Here is a 25,707-nt window from a genome sequence, read left to right on the forward strand (position 1 = left end):
GGCTTCTCTGTGGGAGCACCAGCCCTATGGAACCAGCTCCCCCCTGAGCTTCGGATGGCCCCAGATCTCCAGTCCTTTCGCCGTGGCCTCAAAACACTCCTTTTCCACCAGGCTGACGTGGACTGACAGGGATTTTAATTATGTTTTTAATTTTTAACTGTAATTTTTAACTTATTTTAATTTTAATTTATTCTACAGGGGCCATTAATTTAATTTTCTTTTAACTTCTGTATTATTGTATGTCATTGTTGTTAGCTGCCCTGAGTCCTTCGGGAGATAGGGCGGCATATAAGTCCCAATAATTAATAAATAAATACATACATACATAAATAATTTTATACACCAATGTTAAAGCCATTGTACAAAAATTATATGTATAAACATGGTAAAAGCCAGCTCAAGAAAATATCAAGCATAACTCTGATGAATTTATTTTTATACTCTAATATGATAGTGGTAACTGAATTGATCCCAGCAGAAAAAGGTGTAATCTCCATTTATGCTTAATTATATGTATAAGCCTCTTCAAGGATACAAGACAAACTATCATACCATATAAAAGAAAATCAGAATAAACAAAATATTTATATCACACCATCTAATATTTCTAGCAATATCCACTAAACATTTTTCTGCAAAAAAGTTTATTGCATATGAACAGGGGTTTTTTCATTTCATTTCATTTCAATTTTTCATTTGGGAGATATACGTATAAATTTCCCCATGTGATATGACCTCTCCAGGAAAGGCAAATCTGTTTCCAGTTCATATCACTTACCTATTTCTTTTTACTTTTAATTCAATACCATGCCCACAGTAACTTGAAATATTAATCATTCCTATGTATATGTATAAAGCCTAAATGTGCATTTTCTCACCAAAAATATACATATTTTATTATAAGTATTTAAAGTGCTTATCTGCCCACCGGGATTGTCATAAACAAACAAATAAGCAAACAAATAGGAAGGTAACAAAATATTAGAGGGAAGTCGGGGGAAAAAAGCTGGAACATTTTGTTAGTTCTCCATATTGTACAATCTGGTTGTCCTCAGGCTGATCTGGTATAAAGTTCCAGAACTGGGCTTCAGATGGAAGAAGACAGACAACAGCCAAAGTAAAAGTTCTACTCATTTTTTTTTTCCATACATGTATCATTTCCAGCCCCTTCATGGATTACTGCCTTGTCGTGGCGAAGGGGCTTGCGTAATTCAATGAAGCTATGAGCTATGCCGTGCAGGGCCACCCAAGACGGACAGGTCATAGCCGAGAGTTCTGACAAAACGTGATCCACTGGAGAAGGAAATGGCAACCCACTCCAGTATCTTTGCCATGAAAACCCTATGGACAGTACCAAAAGGCAAAACGATATGACGCTGGAAGATGAGCCCCTCAGGTCGGAAGGCGTCCAGTATGCTACTGGGGAAGAGCAGAGGGCTAGTACTAGTAGCGCCAGAAAGAATGAAGCGACTGGGCCAAAGCCGAAAGGACGCTCAGCTGTGGATATGTCTGGTGGTGAAAGGAAAGTCCGATGCTGTAAAGATTTTTTCTCCATAGGAACCTGGAATGTAAGATCCATGAATCAAGGAAAGCTGGACGTGGTCAAACAAGAGATGACAAGACTGAACATCGACATCTTAGGTATCAGCGAACTAAAATGGACAGGAATGGGTGAATTTAATTCAGATGACCATCAGGTATACTACTGCGGGCAAGAATCCCTCAGAAGAAATGGAGTAGCCTTCATAGTCAATAAAAGAGTAGGAAAAGCAATACTGGGATACAATCCTCAAAATGACAGAATGATCTCAGTTCGAATCCAAGGCAAACCATTCAATATCACAGTAGTCCAAGTCTATGCCCCAACCACCGGTGCTGAAGAGGATGAAATTGACCGGTTCTATGAAGCCCTACAGCACCTTATAGAACTAACACCAAAAAATGATGTCCTTATCATCATGGGGGATTGGAATGCTAAAGTAGGAAGCCAAAAGATAAGCGGAATAACAGGCAAGTTTGGCCTTGGAGTACAAAATGAAGCAGGGCACAGGCTGATAGAATTTTGTCAAGAGAATACGATGGTCATAGCAAACACTCTTTTCCAACAACCCAAGAGACGGCTCTACACATGGACATCACCAGACGGTCAACACAGAAATCAGATTGACTATATGCTCTGCAGCCAAAGATGGAGAAGCTCTATACAGTCAGTAAAAACAAGACCAGGAGCTGAATGTGGCTCAGACCATGAGCTTCTTGTTGCAAAGTTTAGGCTTAAACTGAAGAAAGTAGGGAAAAGCACCAGGCCAGTCAGGTATGAATTAAATCATATCCCCGTTGAATATACAGTAGAGGTGACAAATAGATTTAAGGAATTAGATCTGATAGACAGGGTGCCTGAAGAACTATGGACAGAGGTTCGCAACATTGTACAAGAGGTAGCAACCAAAACCATCCCAAAGAAAAAGAAATGCAAGAAAGCAAAATGGCTGTCTGAGGAAGCTTTGCAAATAGCTGAGGAAAGGAGGGAAGCAAAAGGCAAGGGAGAAAAAGAAAGATACGCCCAATTGAATGCAGAATTCCAGAGAATAGCTAGAAGAGATAAGAATGCCTTCTTAAATGAACAGTGCAAAGAAATAGAAGAAAACAATAGAATAGGGAGGACCAGAGATCTTTTCAAGAAAATTGGAGAGATGAAGGGAACGTTTAATGCAAAAATGGGCATGATAAAGGACCAAAATGGCAGGGACCTAACAGAGGCAGAAGAGATTAAGAAGAGATGGCAAAATTACACAGAAGAACTATACAAGAATGAGCTTAACGTCCCTGATAATCACAATGAGGTGGTCACTGACCTCGAGCCAGACATCCTAGAATGTGAAGTGAAGTGGGCCTTAGAAAAGCTGAGCAACAACAAAGCTAGTGGAGGTGACAGTATTCCAGCTGAGCTATTCAAAATCTTAAAAGACGATGCAGTAAAAGTGCTACACTCAATTTGCCAGCAAATTTGGAAAACTCAACAGTGGCCACAGGATTGGAAAAGATCAGTTTACATTCCAATTCCAAAGAAAGGCAGTGCCAAAGAATGTTCAAACTATCGCACCATTGCACTCATTTCTCATGCTAGTAAAGTTATGCTTAAAATCCTACAAGCTAGACTCCAGCAGTATGTGGATCGAGAACTACCAGAAGTACAGGCAGGATTTCGAAGAGGCAGAGGAACTAGAGATCAAATAGCCAACATACGCTGGATCATGGAGAAAGCTAGAGAGTTCCAGAAAAACATCTACTTCTGCTTCATTGACTATGCTAAAGCCTTTGATTGTGTGGATCATAACAAACTGTGGCAAGTTCTTAAAGAGATGGGAGTACCAGAACATCTTATTTGTCTCTTGAGAAACCTATATGCGGGCCAAGAAGCAACAGTGAGAACTGGACACGGAACCACTGATTGGTTCCAAATTGGGAAAGGTGTCCGGCAAGGCTGTATACTGTCGCCTTGCCTATTTAACTTATATGCAGAGCACATCATGAGAAAGGCAGGGCTAGAGGAGTCAAAAGTTGGAATTAAGATTGCTGGAAGAAATATCAACAACCTAAGATATGCAGATGATACCACTCTAATGGCAGAAAGTGAAGAGGAACTGAAGAGTCTGTTGTTGCGAGTGAAGAAGGAGAGTGCAAAAGTTGGGTTGAAACTAAACATTAAGAAAACCAAGATCATGGCATCCGGCCCTCTCAATTCCTGGCAAATAGATGGGGAAGAAATGGAGGTAGTGACAGATTTTATTTTCCTGGGCTCCAAGATCACTGCAGATGGGGACTGTAGTCAAGAAATTAAAAGACGCTTGCTCCTCGGGAGGAAAGCCATGGCAAATCTAGACAGCACACTAAAAAGCAGAGACATCACCCTGTCAACAAAAGTGCGTATAGTCAAGGCTATGGTCTTCCCAGTTGCAATGTATGGCAGTGAAAGTTGGACCATAAGAAAGGCTGAGCGCAAAAGAATTGAGGCCTTTGAACTCTGGTGCTGGAGAAGACTCCTGCGAGTCCCTTGGACTGCAAGGCGATCAAACCGGTCAGTCCTAGAGGAGATCAACCCTGACTGCTCTTTAGAAGGCCAGATCCTGAAGCTAAAACTCAAATACTTTGGCCACCTAATGAGGAGGAAGGACTCACTGGAGAAGAGCCTAATGCTGGGAAAGATTGAGGGCAATAGAAGAAGGGGACGACAGAGAATGAGGTGGCTGGATGGAGTCACTGAAGCAGTAGGCGTGAGCTTAAATGGACTCCAGAAGATGGTAGAGGACAGGAAAGCCTGGAGGAACATTGTCCATAGGGTCGCGATGGGTCGGACACGACTTCGCAACTAACAACAACAACAATCATTTCCAGTATTGATTGAGTCAGTCTGTCTGTCTGTCTTGTGTGTGTGTGTGTGTGTGTGTGTGTGTGTGTGTGTGTGTACTTTAGATTTTCATCCCAACTTTCCTCCAGGAAATCATGACCACTTGACAAATTGAGGTTGACTCCTAGTGACTGCACCCAGGCAGTTTTCTTAGTAACATTAAGGAAAGTATTTCGTAGTATTGTTTTCTTCCATAATGTCTTATGGACCTTCAAATCTAGCCAACATACTGGGAATTCCTGGAGGGGAGGGGAGCTCCTATCCAAGTACTAAACCAAGTACTAAACTCTGTTTAGCCAGTGAGTTGCTGCCACTTAGATTTTTATTAGCATATATAAAATAACTTGCTCAATTCACACAATTATTTGGGGAAATAAAGTTAGTAACAGGGTCTGAACTCAAGCAGGATATCCTGGCAATAGTAACTTATGCTGTGGTCACCACTCAGCTGGATGACTACAATGTACTTTAATAGGGCTGCCCAGGAAGATAACCGCCTCTTTCTGGAGCCCTTCAAGTTCTTTCCTTGGATTATTAGAGGTGAGAAACTCTGCATACTATATTTTGCTGTTATTTTTTTCTAGCAATTGGTGTTTCTTGCTTTATTGCAATATTATTGGGCAGTTACAAAATATTTCAAATATATGATGAAAATGGATTACCGTACTTTAACTCCAAGCCATTTAAAATTTTGTAAATCAGAAAAAAATGTGAAGCCAGTGTAGATGGTTGGAATTTATTATCTCTGTAGTTCATGAGTCACAATAATTCATCCACCCATTTCCCCAGTCTGTCCAGTTGAGAAGGTATTGAAATAAAATGAACTACAATATTTTAATTGAAACTGAGATCACTATAACCATGTTCAACTTAACCAAGAAAGAGTTGCAATTGGTATCCCAGTCAAAGTGAGGCAAAAGTATTCTTGGTCAAAGCAACCAATCACCAGCCCTCCAGTGCAATTCTAGGTCTTAAACCACTTTTTAGTGGCAAAACTGTTATTTTAAGTTTCCAACTGCATCTAGAACAAACCCTATTCTCAATACCAACAGGGATTGTAACTGCATTGAATTGAGCAATAATTTTCTTATCCAATAAAATCCCTTTAAGCATCCAAACAGTGGGCCACATCTTCCACAGTTACAGATCATTGTTTACAAGGGAAAAATGGAAAGAATAACATGATACTTTCAGCACAGTAACAGGATCCATCCGCAAGCCCAAGATGACTTCCATCAACTTCATTCAGATGCAGTGAGGAGAAAACCTTATCATAGTCCTAAGGAATTACTCTCTTACTCCATTTACAAAGGAGCATAAATGGAGATATGGGCAGATGCTAGATCTACTACTGGAAATGCAACATTTCTGATTCATGACTTGTTCACCATGTCACCGATAGCTACATAGCACTACCCATTGCTACTGTGAATCAGTCTATCTTGTGTAGCTAATTACAAATGATGTTCCAAAGATGCTGACTTGACGTTCTCGACTGAGTTTTTACTTTTGTTTCTCCATTCCTTAGTTAACATATCATAGTCTACTCTCAAAAGAAATGGAATAAGCCTATGTTAGCTGCCAAAACAGATCCAGGATTCCAAATTGCAGCACTGTTCAAATATTATATAGAGAAAAGCCAAGTTTTTCTACCAATTTCTTGCCCCCTCCCCCCAAACTTTCTGTTCTCAATGTTAGAAATCGTGTTTTTGTGCCTTCAACAGTCCCAAGCTTCACAAGGAGATGATAAATGAAATTGTATTGATTAGACTGTGCTAAACAGTCTCTGCATTTCAAGGTTATAACATTTGGGGAGTCGGTAAGTCTCATTACAGAAATCTGTCCACTGACATTTACAAATAAAGAGAGCAACAAAGGGATTCCAGCATGGTAGTGCAACTACTGCGTTTTTGTTCTTTTATTGAGATAGAAAATTCAACACCAATAAACACAAAAGTTAAAGCCATGAAAGCACTAAGAAATAAAGCTAAACACTCTTCAAAATCCACACTTTTTTTAAAAAAAATCAAATTTCTTTGACACATACCCACTTTCACTTTTGCCACTTATCCTGATAAGCAAATTTGGAAGAAAATGTTTTGCTATGACATATTTTTAAAAATGTAGTGGTAAAGCAGTGCAAGGTTGTCTCCTGAAAACAGATTTTGCCTTCACTGATCAAAGAAAACAAAACGTTTACAACTCCCAACTCAGCGGATTGCTATCACCCAGAATGGTATTACAAATAAAAATGAAAAAGCAAATTATATTGGGGTAAGGTTAGCTACTGCTGTAGTTTGCCATGATAAAAAGTATCTAGACCATGGGTGTCAAACTCAATTGCACCACGTGACATATTGTCACATTTTTGCCTTTGCAGAGCCGTGACGCATCCGGCCTGTGGGCCATCAATTTGACACTAATGAGATTTCTTTGAAAAGTACCTTTAAAATAAAAATGGTATGGGCAATTTTAAGCCCTTATCAGCAATGGGACATGATCAAGCCAAAGAATTTATTAAGTAGCACATAGTAGATACCAAGCACCAATAGCAAGATCACCAACTTTTGTTGCCAGTGTTGCCAGTGAATCCAAGGTTAATTAAGTATGCCTCCCCCTATGGCAGGGGTAGGCAACCTTGGCTCTTTTATGACTCGTGGCTGGCTCAGGAATTCTGGGAGTTGAAGTCCACAAGTCATAAAAGAGCCAAGGTTGCCTAGGCCTGCCCTATGGCATACTTAATTAACCTTTAAAAATCCTAACCATCAGACGCTCTTTACTCTTTACTCCCCTCAGTTATTCTTGAAGGCCAAGAAAATTCCCTGTCAGAACAGATAATGTCTCCGTGACTGTGGACATACAGAAACAACACAGCATGTGCTCCTCAGTACTTCTATTACACATTTCTCATACCTTCATCTCACCATTACTGTCTAAATACCCAGGGCACACAGGACAGTTCTACAGGTGGTTGAGGATACTAATCCTGCGGCAACATATGTTGTTGGGTTTTGTGTAGCAATGCTTAAAATCCATCAGAATTATGACCTGGGCCATAAACTAGCTTTAATGCATATTCAGTTTGTTATTTAAGAGTGCTTTATATTGTGGTGCATTTAGTTTGCTATTTACCAACTTCCACGTTTCCATTTAATGAATATCTCCCTCCCTTTAGATTTTTTTGCCTTCTTGTTTTCATATATACTTTTTATATTTTAAGGGCTCGATTTAAATTAGATTTTGATGTATCTTCTATGCTTTGTAATACTGTATAACCCACCCTCCTTATATTTATTTATTTTAGAAAATTTATATGAGTGCCCACTCACTCTCAGTGACTCTGGGCAGCTTACAAAGATAAAAAAACAATAAAAGTAATAGCCCCGCTCCAACCCTTCTGGTGATAACAATCAAACAAAGCATTTGATAAGCTCCATCACACTCTGGGTTCCCCAGGCCCACTGGCAAAACCAGGTCTTTAGGGCTTTGTAATAGAGTGTCCAAAGAGAGGGTTAGGGTTGTAAAAATGGGGTAAAACTCACTTAACAAATGTCTCACTTAGCAACATAATTTTGCATTTTTAAATTTTAAACTTTTCACTTTTAAATCACACACTACATTAGCCAATGTTAGATATGGGCATCTTGAGGAAGAAAGAGGAAAAGTGACAAACAGGAATCATGTTATCACACACAAACCCAGCCTCTTACATACCTGCACACAACACTGTAACTAAGATGCAGAAGAGTGGTGCTTGTTCACATCACAATATATGTCTTACCATTTGCACATCATCATAGTTAGGAAGCGACACCCGTCTTTATGTGTCCCTCTTTGTTTCATCCTGAATTTGTTTATAATTGTTTTAGATCTCTGCCACTGTTGGGGCATATTAGTAGCACCAACAAATTTTTGTTATAATTGCACTTGAAGATCAAAATTCTGCAAAACTGATCTGATGTTTTTCTGCCCTAAACTCACCTTTGGTGAGAAAATGGCTATCTAGGAAATAAGGAACTATTTTTTAACTTGGCTATTCAAGGGTCAGCATTCTTTTTAAAGGAAAAAAAAGGTTAATTTCAAATATATTGTAAAGAATTTACTGTATGGAATGCATACTTCAAAAATGCAGCTGTTCTGGTTTTCTAAAAATTCAGTGAAGAGTAGTACTGCTGTGCAGCAACAGGAAATTGAAGTTAATTCTAGGCTCATCACAAAGGCACACTGAGGTTTTGTAGCAGGAGGAACTCTGCCCTAATTCGCCCCAGAGGAACCACTTTCTAGTCAACCTGATCCAGAGTCCAACATTTTATATTTTTGCAGCTTAAAGAGGATATATTGTTTTATTACTCCTACATCAAACTGTTACATTCAATTTACTTTTTTCAGTGATATCAGAGTTAGAACAGCTTTTAGTAAAAAAAGAAAATCCCAGAAATACTGGAGAATAATCTTAAGAGTAATGGTTGTGCCCAAATATAGATTTTCAAATTTCTGAAAAAGCTTTCACCGAAACCACCCTAAAATGCTCAGAGCATCTATGCACCAAGTGTTGGACATACACTTAACTGAGAAAATGGCATTTATCTTGGGAAAATGTGCCCAAGAGCCACCCTCTCTAAGCCTTGATGTGGGGCACAATGACATGTACTAAATACAGAGTTAAAATGCAATGTCGATTGTTGGTCTAGTTCTATACAGCAAATTTGATTAAAACAAAATGTTCTAGAAAGCAAGTGGGGGTTCAATTTGGATAGTGCCTTACATGCATCTAAGGAATAATATGAATGTCTTCATTTGCAATATTGATATGTTTAATTTTAAATTGTACTTTAAAATAATGTATATTTGTATATTTATATATTGCCAAATTGAACTGATCGGCAGAGGAATACAATTACAGTTGGAATTGTGGCCATGTTTCAGGAGGAGGAGGAGGAGGAGGAGAAAAATCAATGAAACAAGCAACAGAATGAAAAATAGAATGAAAAATAATGATAAAGTAGGAAGACAGCACACACACACACGGAGAAAGAAATATTTGGGGGAATGTTAAAAAGGAAGGATATTATATTTCCCCAAAGGAATAATGGAGAAGATCTTAAAAGTCAGAAACCCACCACCACCCCAAGTCCTTCTGCCTCAAGTAGAGACCAGCTCTGTAGAAATGGAGATTTGATAATCCTTTCAGAAAGGCTGGAGCCAGGAAGCTTAGAGCTGATGGGATTAGAAAGACAAAGATCCCTAGAACCAACAATCCCTTACCCAAAAAATCCAACACAAGACATAGTCATCAGCCACAGCCACAGGGAACAGGACATGACCTTTAGGACATAATAGGATTAACCCACCACCATCAGAATACTAAAAGGGGACACTGAACCTCAGGTCAAAGTTCATGCCACAGGAACAACTCCAAACATAAAAGCCCAAGAAGGTTTAAAAACCCACCACTTCCAGCAACATGTGGTTAGCTGCTCCACAGCCACATGTCTTGTGGCTCTGCTCTTCAATAAACTACAACCTTCTTTCTAAAGCAGTCTCCATTTTGTTTATTCCCAGGTTGGACTGGACCCTGATGAAGACTTTTTCTTTCAACAGTAATGATAGCCATGGTCCCAATCTTAGTGAACACAGCAGTTCTTATGTCCAAATATTTCCCATAGAAATTGAAGAATAAATTAACTATTTATGTCAATGTTTTGAAATAAAATATTCCCCACTGTGGCCTTCAAATACTTGTAAGTGTTCATAAACAATTGATGCAATTGGTTCTTAAACTTATTGAATGATAGTAATGGAACACAAACTAGAAGCTGAGAAAAAAATCTGTACCCCAGTATTAAAATAAAAGTCTCTTTTGAGCCATGCTAAGAAAATTAGAAATAAAGATAATTCAGTGAGGTCAGTCTTGGATGTGGCCAAATGAGACCTGAGGTCTGTCCACTGGGAAACTTTTAAAAGTCCAGGTATTTTATATGGCTGCTACATCTCAGATTTATTAGTGATAAGAACATGTAATGCTCATATCCCATTGAATATTTTTTTGCCATAAAATAATTTATTTATTGACTTCCAACAAGAACCAGATTTATATTTTGCATTTTAAAATTGGTAACTGACTCGATTTAAAGTAATGTTCATCTGGCTTAGTATTTAGCAGCAATATAATGTACAGTATAACACAGCTAACTGCAGAGTATTCTCCTATAAGCTTGATTAGCTTTTACTCAATCTGGAACTTGCTGTCTCCCTTTGATTCCTGTAAAAGCCAACTCCAAAACAGAAGAGCCCTTCAGAGACAACTGTATTTTTTAGATTGATTAAGTCACTACAGCTGTTCCAAACCCACTTCCTGAAAAATCTAGGCATCCCATCCACATAATGGTGCAGTTCATTTAGAGACTGCCTATTTAGTGACCATTCACAATTAATGGAATGGAATGGAATAAAATTCTTTATTGACCAAGTGTGATTAGACACAGAATTTGTCTCCAGTGCACAAGCTCACAGTGTACATATAAACAGCAAGTCATAGGTCATAATCATAGTTACAATCATTAATGATAAGTTACAAACAACAATTGATAAATCATAAAAAACCAATAGGAGAAGATAGTAGGAAAGATGAGAAGATGAGAAAAGATGAGAAATAGGAATTAAGTGTTCAGCAGAGTGGAGGCACGGGGGGGGGGACTATATGTCTGGTTGTTTTGGCATGCAATGCTGTATAGCAGCATCCTGAGTTAAAATAGACTACGTCCAGGATGTGATATAATATTCCTGTTTCATGTAGTGTACAGATCCTCAATGAAAGGAAGGATGGTTGTGATTGTTTTTCTGCAGTCTTAACTATCCGTTGAAGTCTGTGCCTGTCCTGTTTGGTTGCTGTGCCAAACCAGACAATTTTTCATTACAAATGTGATGAAAAAGTAACTTTATGATCATTCCTCAGATTTACAACCTTCGTAGATCTGTGAAACAAAGGAAAGCTGAAGTAAGATCACAAGCACAGTTCTAATTTAACGACCAATTATTTTTATTTTTATTTTATTTTAATTCCATTTATATCCCGCCCTTCTCCGAAGACTCAGGGCGGCTTACAAGCTTAGCAGTAGCCTTCATTCTATGTATATGCCTGCTTATTAGGGCTTTCACACACACCCCCAAGCGGCATTATTACAAAGTCAGCTTAATTGCCCCCAACAATCTGGGTCCTCATTATGATCCTAAATGAGGACAAATTGTATTTTATACACTGGCATGGAAACCAATTTTGCTGGATTGGTTTCTAAAGTGAAGCAGATTTACAGTATAAGAAGGTTCTTCAGGAATCATGTCATTCTGTCATGAAAATACAAAGCTTGAGTACTTAAGCAACTGTAGGATGGGGTAGTTTGCAAAAGTACCATTCACATGCTTCACTCACTAGCATGTATTATAAGTAATAAGATTCATTAATATTAAATTAGATTTGACTTTCTCACATTGCTTCCCCTCCAAGAAATTCCAGACTGTAAGTTGGGACGCTGATGCCTTTCACCATGCCCAGATCTGTCTAGCCCAAGCACTCATGTAATATACCTTCTTTATTGATACACATCTCCCTTCTAGGAAGAAAGAAATCTAAAATCATACTGAGACCAGGTATTAATTACGGAAAGGGTAATTACTTCATGTAATGAATGACTAAGAAAGAGAAGCTGCACCAGTTACATGGGTCATCCCTATCTTGGTTTCCTCATATTCAACATGGAAATTTACAGCAGGGAAGCTTCTGGACAGAAAGATCTATTATCTGTAAATTTCCTTACTGCAAATATTCCTGCTCGATGCATGCAGGGCAATCTACTACCTGTATAATTATTTTTAAGAATTAATTATTTAAAATATTTGTATTCTGTCCATCTTAAATATCTGGACTGTTCTATTTTATTTTATTTATTTTTCACATTTCTAAACCACATTTCCAATATAAAAGCAGAATAAACAAATAAAAAGTAATAAAAACAAAAAACCTGGCACTTTATTTCAATGCAGCCAGAAGCAATATCTTCCAGTTTTAATTTCACCCTATCCCAGCACCTAGGGAAAAAGCCAGCTCTGGATGGCCATCCAGAAGGCTAAAAAGGTGGGATTCTGCCACATCACCAGGGGGAAGGGTGTTGCCCTGAACAGGAGCTGCTACAGAAAAGGCATGTTTCCTCAATCTCACCAAATGACAACCTTTTAAGGGAAGGGACCTGGAGCATGCCTACTCCACCCAACCTGGTGGAACCAGCAGATATCAGAGATAACCTAGCCCTATGCCATGTAGGGCTTGAAAGACAATAATCAGCATCTTGAACTGCAATCAGAAAAAAACTGGAAGCCAGTGCAACTTCTCATGTTGCAGAGGTGTAACATGAGCAGACCAGTGATGGGATTCAGCCAGTTCGCACCACTTTGGCAGAACCGGTAGCTAATTTTTTGTTGCCCAGGCCCAGAATGGACTTCCGGAAGCAGCATCCACACAGAGAACTGGTTGTTCACATATCTGAATCCCACCACTGGGATTCAGACCTAAGGGTATCCAACACTGCATGCCACCACATTCTGGACTAGTTGTAACTTCTGGGAGGTCTTCAAAAGCAGAGCAAGTAAAGCGCATTGCAACAGTTCAAGCAGAAAATAGCCATTCAAACTTGTTCCAAAACAACAGACAGTTCTCATATACGAGCTTATGCCTTCAAGTCAGAGATGATTCCTGGTAACTGCCTGGACCAGTCCCTTGCTATTGGTTTGTCACTGCTTCATTCCTAGGGCTGAGAGAGTATGACTGGCCGAAGGTCACTTAGCTGTCTTCGTGCCCAAGGCGGAATTAGAACTCATGGTTTCCTGGTTTCTAACATGATGCCTTAACCACTACACCAAACTGGCTCGCAGTATAGAAATGGTATGAAAGTAAATGGAAAATGGTATAAAATGGAAAGGGAAAGATATAAAAAATATATGGAAAATGTAGCCCTTTGAAACCATCACATAAAATGAAGTACTGTGCAGAGTAGGCATCATGCCTTTTTAGAATTCACATCTAGCCCAGCTAACCAGACTTTCATTAAGAAGATACCGGTATGTACAAATTTGTGAATGTGTGAAGGGAGTTTTTGCTCATAAAATAATAAAAGTTATAGACTTTTATTTACTTCTACACATTTGAGCCTCTGAATAAAAAGAAAAGTAATACTGGAGGTTTCGTTAAAAAAAAATCTTCCTGACCCTTGATATGAGGCTATTATCACGGGTTGCCTGTTCATATATCATTTTTAAAAAAACAAAACTCACAGTAGGCAAGGTAAAGTGGCCTCTCGCATACAAAATATTTATGTGCAAATCACTGCTTCTCAAGTCATACAGAATATGAAAAGTCCTTATAATTCATAGCCTGCTAGCTCTCAAGATCTTTTTCTTATTATATTATAATGGCATATATTTCCTGCCATTTCCCTTGCGTGCAAGAAAGAGATCAGTGCAAATGCATGAGGATGCTTGATTTGTCTTCTAAAGCATTAGACAATATGCCACCTTCTTCAGTGGTTTATTTACTAGATAGCAGGACAGTTCCCCCAGTTTCTATATTTGATAGCATTCAGCTTCTTATCCTCAATCAGAATTATACTTTGCCTTTCACCCTTTCAACTTAATGCTGGTAGAATTCTGACTTTGTCTAGCATTTTACATCTTACAAATTTCTAATCCTTCCAAATGAGTAAGTTAAAAATATTTGGAATGCAAAAGATAGGAAGGAATGTTGATATATGCAAATGCACACTTGAGAAAGACAGAAGAGTACGGTTAATCAAGGACTTTTGCCTTTTTCCCCTTTAAGCATCTGAAAAGAAATACATATTCTTCAGTCTGAAGCCTTCCAGTCCTGATTGTGCAAGCAAATCATAAGACTTCATTCTAAGAAATATTTCTATACTTTGAACAAGATGGATACTTTTATAAATACTTCATTCTTAATGCTTAGATTTCAAGACTCTTATACATTAAATCATGTGAATGTTTAATTATTTTTCACTAATTTATAGTATTTATATACTGCCACATTCTATACTGACTCTCAGTAATTAGATCCATAAAAAGATATAAAACCCAAATATAAAAAAAATTAAGTATGGGAATAATAAATAAGACAAGTATATATCCAAACAGTTCCCATACTTTGATTCTGAAATACCCTTTAAAACTATCCTATTTTCACTAATTTCTGAAACGTTAATGATGATGGCTAACCTGACTTGGTCTTCAAAGGTAGCCCCACATAAATACATTGCAATAATCCAGTCATAAGTGCATGAGCTGCTATTGCCAGAACTCCTTGCTCCAAAACTAGGGCTACTAGTGCATCACTTGGAACTGGGCAAAAGACTGTGGTCACAATCTCCACCGTTCTATAAAGTGGTAGCCATATGTCCAGGAGATTATCAAAACTATATACCTTCAGGTAGATTGTTACTCCATGCAAAATTAGCACCAGGATTGCCAAGAACTGTTTCATCTAGGGTCCCCTGAAGCTATTGCACAACCCCTTTTCAACCACCTTCTTCAAAAATGATAGTGAGCAAAAGTATAAAGGGGTCCAGTGATTCCTCTTACAGAGGGGGTGAATCAAGGCTTCCTTAAAAGAAAAGAAATAACCCCCTTGCTCAAAGAAAAATTAACCATCACTAGAACCCATTCATACTACACACAAACATACACACACCAAGATGCTTTCCAAGCCAGGAGGGAAATGGATCTAAAGAACCGCTGGCTGAATTCACAGTCCTCCGGACCTGATCACTTCATCAAGTCCCAACAGATTTTAACCATTCCCAGATAACCAGGGAAGACAAGAACAGCCTGAGCATTCTTGGTGGAGCCTTGGTGGAGCAGTGGGCTAATGCCTCCTTAAGTAACACCAGCTGCCTGCAATTAGTGCAGGTTCGCATCCCACCAGGCTCAAGGTTGATTCAGCCTTCCATCCTTCCGAGGTAGGTAAAATGAGGACCCAGATTGTTGGGGGCAATTAAGCTTGACTTTGTAATAATGCCGCTTGGGGTGTGTGAAAGCCCTAATAAGCAGGCATATACATAGAATGAAGGCTGCTGCTAAGCTTGTAAGCCGCCCTGAGTCTTCGGAGAAGGGCGGGATATAAATAGAATTAAAATAAATAACAAATAAAAAAAAATTCTAGGTATCTCTTCCAGACTGGCAACAAAGTCAGCATCCAACTGCAAGCAAATATGAGCAATTTTGTGCAGTGGATCCTGAAGAAATTCTTCTACATATCTGTCAAGGTTTTTTGGGTTCCTCTTTTACCCAAGAGGGATTGAATCACTCAAAACAGGGCTGCAGGACAGCAATCTACAGACACAACAACAAGGATGGACAAGTACTCTTTGAAGCCGACAGAGGAAAAGGATGTTTCCTGTAATGAACCCTTATCTGCCAGTCTGACCTCACTGAGTGCAGTAATGACAATGTTGTAACAGTGAAGTTTGATTGCTTGCAAGTGCTGTTCCTTTTTTAGCCCTTGACACATTATCTCTATCTAACAAGATACGGACATTCCAGGTTCCAAAAAAAAAATTTTTTTAATTCCATTTATATCCCGCCCTTCTCCGAAGACTCAGGGCGGCTTACAAGCTTAGCAGTAGCCTTCATTCTATGTATATGCCTGCTTATTAGGGCTTTCACACACACCCCAAGTGGCATTATTACAAAGTCAGCTTAATTGCCCCCAACAATCTGGGTCCTCAATTTACCTACCTCGGAAGGCTGGAAGGCTGAGTCAACCTTGAGCCTGGTGGGACTCGAACCTGCACTAATTGCAGGCAGCTGGTGTTACTTAAGGAGGCATTAGCCCACTGCTCCACCAAGGCTCTTTTCTTTTAAATTTTTAAATTTTTCTTGATTCTTGACTACTAAGGAGATGATCTGCTAGCTGTGGCCAGATGTTGTGGAGTAAGAATATTCAGGGTTCCTTTTCTAACCCCTCCCTCAGGTGAGGGTAGGAGGTGCTATGTCAGAAGGCCTACCCAGTTGCCCTGGATGCTGCCAGACATCTTTACAGCCCCAAGTACTGAGATGAATGAACAATGGTCCAGTGCCTACCCATGTGCAGGTTTCCTAGTATAATTGCCAGGGGTCATCTCCAACTGTTGCTACACCACTCCCCCATTGCTGGACTCAACAAACTAGGTTTCGACTGAGATGACTTGCTAATGAGTTGTAAGTGAAGATGAACTGCAGAAAAGAAATATGCAGGTGATGGAACTTTAAGTGGAACAGCCATTGCAAAGGGGTGGTCTCATTTCCTCAGCAGACCAGTCCTTAATTCAATGGCATGGAGAACCATTATGACCGAGACCTTTCCCACTGCAGTGGGTGACCAGGAGGTCTAAGTGTCTTGCGCTCTTAATGGTCCACAACCCCTGCTGGGCCTGCCTTTTTGACTGAACTGTTAATTAGTCTCCTCCACTCAATCTGCCAGAACCTTTGGATGGCTTCACCTGCTTTGGCCTGCTGTTTGATCTATTAAGATGATTTACTGGGTATGCATGTGTTACAGCCACTGGGAGCCACAGGTGAGAGCCAACACCAGGTGAGGACCAAAGATGAATGAGCAACCCTAAAAAGAGCACGGCAGGCTATCTCTCCCAGAACACCTCATATATTAACATCAATATAGTATTTTGTTGTAAATTATCTAGTGTTTATCCCTGAGCAAAGCATTTCATTCATGCAGTTTTTACAAAAGGACATTGTAATCTTGAATTGTCATGAAATCTTAGCAGGTTTATTGGAACTTAAGAGAATCAACTGCTCATTTCTTCTTTTATTATTTAATCATTGTCAGCTATTTCCATACCTTTTATGAAAAATATATTATGCCTTGTAGAAAAGAAAACTTGGCATTAGGTTTCATGACAACGAAACAGTTACTTTGAAAGAATGTACTCATTTTTGGAAAAGATATTTTAATGGCACTATAAATTCAGACAAATAATTTAGAAGCCTTTTATACCTTAAAATATTTCAGATATAATCTTAGTAAAATATAGCTGGGTCCAGTCTTAATCATGCTTAGATTAGACTAATTATATTTAAGTAAATGAAGATTGGCCCAAAAACATCTTTCTGCCTTACGTAAGCAGCAAATGATGCCTCCCACCACCCAAGTCAAGGTAGGTACACAGAACTGAAACCAGCTAAATTACTTTGGATATTTATTTATTTATTCAAGGACAACCTTCCACTATGCCTGAAGAGAAGTTTCCAATCAGTGTGTGTGCTACCTGTTCTAACATATGCCGTGAAACATGGACACTAACCTCACAACCGATACAAAAGTTACAAGTGGCACAAAGAGCCAATGAATGATAATGTGCTTGGCATCATAAGACAAGATAGAAAGACCTGCCACGTGGATTAGAGAAACAAAAGTATACGAGGGTAAAAGAATTGAAATGGAAATGGACCGGTCACATAGCAAGAAGAACTGATGACAGGTGTCACTAAGGCAGTCATAGAATGGATCCCACCTGATAAAAAGAGATAAAAACAAGATGGAGCGATGACATCAGCAAGTATTGAGGGCGCAACTGGCAAAAGAAAGCTCAGGACTGTATAGTTTGGAAACATGCAGAAGAGGCCTTCATCCTGCAGTGAATAGACAGTGGCTAAAATGATGACGATGGTTTATTTATTTACATATTTACTTGGTTTTTACTTGCCTTTTTAATCACAAAGGCACTCAAAGAAGCAATACTTGATGTTATTCAGACGACGTTAAATCAGATTTTTGCATCCTGTGTGATTGTCCGCTTTGTACTTCAACTCCCTGAATCCCTCAGCCACTACGGCCATGGCTAAGGATTTGGGGAGTCCCCTCAAATGGGTGCCAAAGTTGCAGAATGATGTTCTGGTGCCCTGGATAAGATATGCCTAGGAGCAGGATTAGGATACAAGTTTTGTCTGTGGTTACCCCATGCTTTCAAAGTATCCCCCCTCCCATATCTGTCGACCTTTCACAAACAATTAAAAGCTGTTTTGTGTCTGTGAACTTTCGCTCCAGTCAATTTTTGCTTTTACACTTGTATACTGCTAACAAATCTCCAGGTATAGAACAGGGTATAATTACTATCAATACACAATGACAATAAAAGGGAGATAATCTATGCTGCCATATTTCAGCAAAATATGATCAGAGGAGGTCTGAATGCTACAATGAGCAGCTTGGGACCACATAGAATCAAAGACTATATATTGTTATAGACTAGATTAAAGAGGATATTATCAAGAAAAACAGTGAAAAAATATATTAAGGTGTTAACAAATTAAAGTAATGACTTGGAACTGAAGCTAACACTTGAAGTTAACACTCTTTACTACCTGGAATGAATGAATAGAACATCTAGAACTTTAACAGGTTTAGAAGAGAGTAAACTTAAACACAGCATGACTTAAACACAACTGGAATCCTAAAGTGGATCAGGGTAACTTGATGCTCTCAACCTTTCACAAATTATTATAAATTACTAATCTAAATAGGTTAAGTGGAAATTGTCTGTTTTTAAATCAAGACATTTAAAAATTAAGCCATCACATCTACTCAGTGCAAATAGTTTGTTAGAAATATAACATATAACATATTTTTTATAATATAAATTCTATAGTATTGAATTTAGGACTTCTAGCTGTATTGATAGCTTCAGTTTATACCTTAGCAACATCTGCTCACATTATCTTTTTTTTCCAAAATACCTTAACTTTATAGTAGTGCTACATTTATTAGCTAATATCACAAGATACAAAGAAATAAAAGCACTTTATTATTCTTATAAAAAGTGGGAAGAAGTGTATGTGGTAGGAAATTGAATTTATTTAGCTGCATGCAAAGTTATTAAGAAACAGCTAAATTCAGTTGCTTGGATCCTTATCTTGCAAATGGTCTCATTTCTATTAGGCTTCAATACCTGAAAGTATTTGAAGGTATGACTATAAAAAGAACCTTCTTTCATCAACAATCTTGATTCCTGCTTTTGAAGCAGGAAGACTGGCTGCAATTATTCAAAATTACTTAACTTGATTTTCTATTCATTCCACAATTCACTAGATTTTCCAGAGCAGCTTACAAGGTAAAGTAATAAAAAGTCAAAAGCAAACTAAAAGCACACAACAGTAAAATCATCACATCGCTATTTCTGCAGGTGAATACTACTGTAGCAACCCCAAATATTCAACTTTATCTATAGTGATCTCTGCTGAAAAAAGTATCCCAGCCACTTTTCATCCTAAAGACAGGGGGAACATATCATTGCTATTACATGAGTTGGGAAGCTGAAGTTTAAATATGCAATAGTAGCTTCTTAAATAGTATCTATGCTCAAACAACTCAAGCAATTTATATTTGCTAAAGTTATTAGAGGAACAGATTATGCAAAAACACCCACATACTAGTTGTATTCAAATATGCTGTTCTCATCACTCATGGCAAAAAACCCATACATCTAAACAAGCATAGAGTGTAAAAGGAGAAATAAATACGTGTAACACCTCTGATTACAACCATACTGTCATTTAAAGCAGAGGTCCCCAACCCCTGGTCCGTGGACCAGTACTGGGCCGCGGCATGCCAGCAACCGGTTCACACAAACAAGCCCCATCCACAGGATGTAGGCAGCACACAAAACCATGCCCCCTCTGAGCCGCAGAAAAACCTCTCTCCACGTAACCGGTCCCTGGTGCCCAAAAGGTTGGGGACCTCTGACTTAAAGGAGTGTGCTTTAAGTCAGTGAGTCTAGCCTCATGACCACATGTGCCCCAAGCATCTCTTTGGCATTCACCACCAAAAGTGGTGTAGTCAAATATCAGGGCTCTTTATTTCTTTTGGGGAGTTGTAGGATTTAATGATCAGACTAGGCACATTGAGCTTGCAGATGGTTAAGTCAACCATTTAACTCCTTTAAGCTCAAGATACCTCCCCCCCCAAGTCTTATCTAGTTTTAACACTTTACTTTTCATAAGTTTCACAAAATGTAGTTCAGCTTTTGATCTGACAGGCATTTCACACATCTGCTATTTATGGAAGACATTGATGAAATTGTCTTCTCCAGGACTGTTGTGTCTGTTTGCACAGATAAATAAGTATAAGACTATATAACCTGAATCTCCACAGCCTCACCACATATAATTATATGAAATGCATATTTTATTTTTCCAACCAATCTTTAAAATAAATAAACTTTAGATACATACATCAGATTCAGTTACAGCCAGACCATGGGAAGAAACTGGAAAGTTTAGAAGAGATTTTAATTTTTCCAAGGTACAAATCTTAATCTATTGTTTTTTAATTTAGTACGTACAGAATACAGAATAACGGAATTGGAAGGGACTTTGGAGGTCTTCTAGTCCAACCCCCTGCTCAGACAGGAAACCCTATACCATTTCAGACAAATGGTTGTCCAATCTCTTCTTAAAAACCTCCAGTGTTGAAGGACCAACAACTTCTGGAGGCAAGTTGTTTCACTGATTAATTGTTCTCACTGTCAGGAAATTTCTCCTTAGTTCTAGGTGGCTTCTCTCCTTAACCTAACAAAATTATGTTTTTCCAAAATTCTAGGAAGATGCACAAGACGGAAATGTAGTGCCATAGGAAACAACTTTACAGTTATAAACTGAGACAGTCATCAGACCACCACTTTTGAGACTCTACGTCACTCTAGAAATATTTTTTATTTTCATGATGAGAAAAAAAGACAGACAAAAAAAGTCTAATGTGACTATTCATTAAAATAGGTAATATTTAGTTTCTTCTAAATTAAAGCCTCATTTGACCTTGAATCACAAACCAAGTAACCTTCCTTGTCTCCCGTACGTAGTATAGTGAGGAGGGAAGGAAAGGAAGAACAAGACTCATGACTTGGCAGGTTTACCTTGAGTGATCAGACTAAAAAAAATCATGGTTGCCCTGAAAATGGAAAGATCGTGAGGGTCAAGAGAGGTTCCTGGTGTTTTACATTAACTTCACTCTATAGTTCTCTCATCTCTTACCCAAGGAGTTTTGAAAGTTGAATAAGCTAGCCATCTTGGTCTATTTTACAGAAATAATGGTTAATCCTATATACCTTTACATCGATTTCTAATTATAACTTTTGCCAGATAAAGGGCAGTTTTTATAAACTTTTTTTTTGTTTCGGACACTTGCAGACACACACACACACACACGTATATATGTGTGTGTGAAAATGTGTGTGTGTGTACACATACACACACACACATATATAAATATTTATAAACACTGTCCTTCATACACACACACTCACACACTCATATATACCAGCCAGTCTTTGTGAAATAGAACAGTTTCCTTAGGTTTTACAAATAATGGCACTTTCTGTACTTATGCCCCCACCATCACCATTGTGATCATTAAATGGATTTCTGTAACACTTCTATTCCTTCGTGAAACTCAAGGCATCCTGCAAATTTCAATACAGTTTGCTACAACAGAAAAAAGTCAGATCTGTTCATTTTTTCCTTTGATAATAGGAGAAAAGAGCAGTTATTGTCTTTTTGAAATATTTCACTGAATCCAAGGAAAAGTAGTTAGAGCTACTAACTACTGGAGTAATCCAAACAAGACTGGATTATTTTAGAACAGGGGTGTCAAACTCGCAATGTCATGTGACGTGTCGCAACGTATCGTGACTTTTTTTCCATTGCCGGCAATGGGGTGGGCGCTGTTTCGCCATGACGCATCCGGCCCACAGGCTGGCAGTTTGACACCCCTGTTTTAGAATATCCTGAGCAACTTGTCTAACATCTGCATACCCAGAAGTGTGACCATATGATATCCTTTAAGAATGGGAAAAGATGCCAGTAAGAAGATTCTTCATATAGATGTTTTGTATAAATTGTGTTTAGCCAACTATGCTATGTTTTGCAAATGAAACTGAAATAAAATGAATCCTGAAAAGTATAAAATAACATTGTCAGTGAGAAGGACTTGTGTAAGTCATTGTCAAGTACAATCCATTTAGGCTCACTCAAGAGTCAACATATCCTTGATTACCTCTTGCATCAAATCTGTACACATTTCTACCTTAAGTAAAGAATTTATGAATCAATTTATATATAATTAATAATAACTATAAGCATATTTTAATTCAGTAAAAATGTTCAAAATATACATGCATGAACTTCAGATACATGTGTATAAATAAATAAATCCAGCCACCTTATATTACATAATAATTAAAGCATTCCATTCTTTTTCAAAATTTAGAAATTAACTTGGCTTACCAAAGATACCAAGGGTGTTTACTGCTTCAAATAACAGTTAAATAATGCCAATTTAGTTCAAAGTCAGGTAGATGAGATAATTTTGTTTGCAGAAAATATCCACAGTCTAAAGAGTAATTCATTAAAGAAAATGTATCATTCAGTGTGATATTTGAAAAGCTGGCAAACCAAGGCAGCAATTAATTTCAAATAACAATGCTTAAGAGTGACAAAAGGAGTAATTACTATTATCATCAATACCTCCTAAAGATTATGTGGTGCTTTTGTTAGGAGTCTTGCTACTAGGAACTCTCAGTAAAGATAAGTAAAAACTATAATTGAAACAGCAAACATTTTCTAGTTCCATTTAATGTAAATAAAATTAATTATAATATAGATGAAACAAAGACACAATTTGTGACGTAATTGATTTCATTTAGATTCAATATCTCATTTAATTGAAAGAAGCTCCCATTAACAAACTACCATTTAAACATGATTTTAAACAGTCTTAAACAGATCAATCTTAACTGATCCATACTCATTTCACTTGAAGTGAGTATGCTTATCTGTCCCCTCTGTAAGTTGCCCTAACAATATACATTTGCCAAGATATAGATGACTACTATTTTTACTAAGTGTCAATATCTGAATCTGAAGTCCATACAGGTCTTTGCAGATCACTGTTTTCCTCATATGTACATCCCTTGAAAAATTGTTGCATTCTCTTAAATGGAGTCACTAGGGGCTATATCAAATAAAACTTAATTTGATTCCAGGATATTTCTAATGTGCTATATTTTGAATCTAAAGATGCATATGGTTCTCTTAGAGTACAATGAGTTATATTCTATACCATATGGACTGAGATCCTAGAAATCAGATTAAGGGGTAACAGAGAAGGTCAGACTAACTACAATTATAAAAGGATCATACTCCATCCATAGACCATATACTCCAAATTCAATCCCTAGTATCCTCTGTTAAAAGGAGCAGGAAACAAATAATATTAACAATCTTTGCTTGAAATCTGGGATAGCCAGTTAGTTGGATTATTTATTCTAGTCACATTTTCTGACCTGATAAATGTGAACTTTCTACACAGCACATCTTTCTGCAATCTCAGAGCAAATATCTAGCAAAAACAAAACACTATTTTCCAATGAAAGTCTGAAAATTTCCACAGTTAGATCTTTCAGTCCAACATAAGTAATAATCATAGCCACAATCCAGTATATTTAATGATCTCATGTTGAAAATATAGACTTTAAGTCATATAAATTATATATTTATTATTAATATATAAATGTATTATTGGAGGGAAATAGAAATGAAAAAGTCAATAATATAATTATCTCTACAGACTACACATGTACAAGTCAGTTGAAAAGTATGACCATTTAACCGATGTGTACTATCCACTTAACCTTTTGATATATTTTTTTAAGAGAGTTTTAAGTCTAAAGAAAATGCACGCATAAAACTGCACGGAAGAGTTGCACTAACTTGTCTGAAGACACAATCCTAAACACATCTAGCAAGTCAACAGAGTCAGTGGGAGATGACTTCCAATCCGGAAGGCAACTGTTGATAGACCTTGCTAACCAAACTATAACAGTAGCTTAAGGATATATTTCTCGAACTCCTGTTTGCCCTATTTGTTATCCTCTCAATCTGCCAGCTCCTTCAGCCGCCGACTAGTGGGAGCAAAGCAGCCGACCCAAAAAAAAATAAAAAATAAAAAATAAATCAGGTTTTCTGGCTCACACCTGGAGAGGATGCAGGTGCCAGACCAGAGAGCCTCCTCGCTCGCAAAAAAGGAAAGACACCTCCTCGGGCCCCCCCACCCCCACTCAAGCGAAAGAGTTGAGGGAAAACTCCCGCATGGATGTTTCGAGTTCTGTTTGGATCTGAGCCGAACCGGGAAGAAGAAGAAGAGGATGAGAACCTTCGTGGCCACAACTTCTGTTAAGATCTACTACTTTCCCGGGCCTCTCAGGAACTTGGGGGGGGTGGGGGGGGGTGGAGAATAATAATTAAAACCTCACTGCTCCGCGTGTTTTATTTTATTTATTAATTTATTTTATTTAATTCCATTTATATCCCGCCCTTCTCCGAAGACTCAGGGCGGCTTACCAGCTTAGCAGTAGTAGTTTTAGACTAGAAGGGACGGCTGCCTTTCAGCCTCACCCACCACGCCACACAAAAAATTGCAACCCCTCGTTCCCGTCCAAGTGATCATTTCGCCCACCTCCTCTCCCTTCTCCTCCTCCCCCTCCTCCTCCTCGCCTAAGCGCCTCGACGCGCAACTTCGAGAGTTCTCACGAACCCCTTCGGCGACGCCAAACCCCGAGGAAGAGAGCGCGAGCTCTCCGGCTAACCTCGGACGTCGAAGCCTCCCGCCTAGCCCGAGACAACCGAGAACAGGCGGCGGGCGGGCGGGCGGACGGGGGAGGCAACGGGAGGCGGACTCGGGGTAGGACGGCGACGGCGGAGAGGCTAGAAGGAAAGGAAAAAAAAGAAAGAAAAAGGCAGCGGGGTACTTGCCCAAGTGGGGACGAGGAGGCTGTCCGGGCGCTCCAGCGGGGCAGGGAGAGTCGGCTTTCCGGCCACGTTCATTTCCTCCCATATAGCTCAGAGGGGTGCTCTCTGAACGGCGAACTCAGCAAGGCTCGGGTCAGGCATTTAATTCCCGGGTAGCCACGCAGGCTCTCCCTTAGCAGCTTTGCAGGCGGCGGCGGCGGCGGCGGCGGCTCCGAAAGAAGGAAGGGAGGGAAGAAGAGGTGGAGAGGGCGACACAGGAGGAGCGGAAGAAAAGGCGGGAACTGCCACCGAGCGCTCCGCTCCGGCGCTCAGCACTCCAGGGGATACCCAGCCAGCCCACTCCTTTGCTGGGCTGAGGAGGAGAGCCAGAGCGAGCGGGAACCCGCCGGTGGTGAGAACCGCCGCGCTGCCCGGGCCAGAAATAAGTGAGGGAAACCGGA

The 25,707-nt window shown here is 39.0% G+C and overlaps 1 protein-coding gene across 1 annotated transcript in view; it reads right to left on the reverse strand.

Moving 5' to 3' along the window:
• SNTG2 (syntrophin gamma 2) overlaps positions 1-25,342 on the reverse strand; it is a gene marked incomplete at both ends in the record, with an annotated part of 260,611 nt that extends 235,269 nt beyond the window's left edge. Inside the window, one exon of the mRNA XM_081314298.1 lies at positions 25,271-25,342. Coding sequence (XP_081170424.1) covers positions 25,271-25,342 — 72 coding nt within the window. The remainder of the gene's footprint in view (positions 1-25,270) is intronic.
• Positions 25,343-25,707: the final 365 nt, after the last annotated feature.

The sequence above is a fragment of the Vipera berus genome (genome assembly GCF_964194415.1).
Source record: "Vipera berus genome assembly, chromosome: 1".
Taxonomy (NCBI): domain Eukaryota; kingdom Metazoa; phylum Chordata; class Lepidosauria; order Squamata; family Viperidae; genus Vipera; species Vipera berus.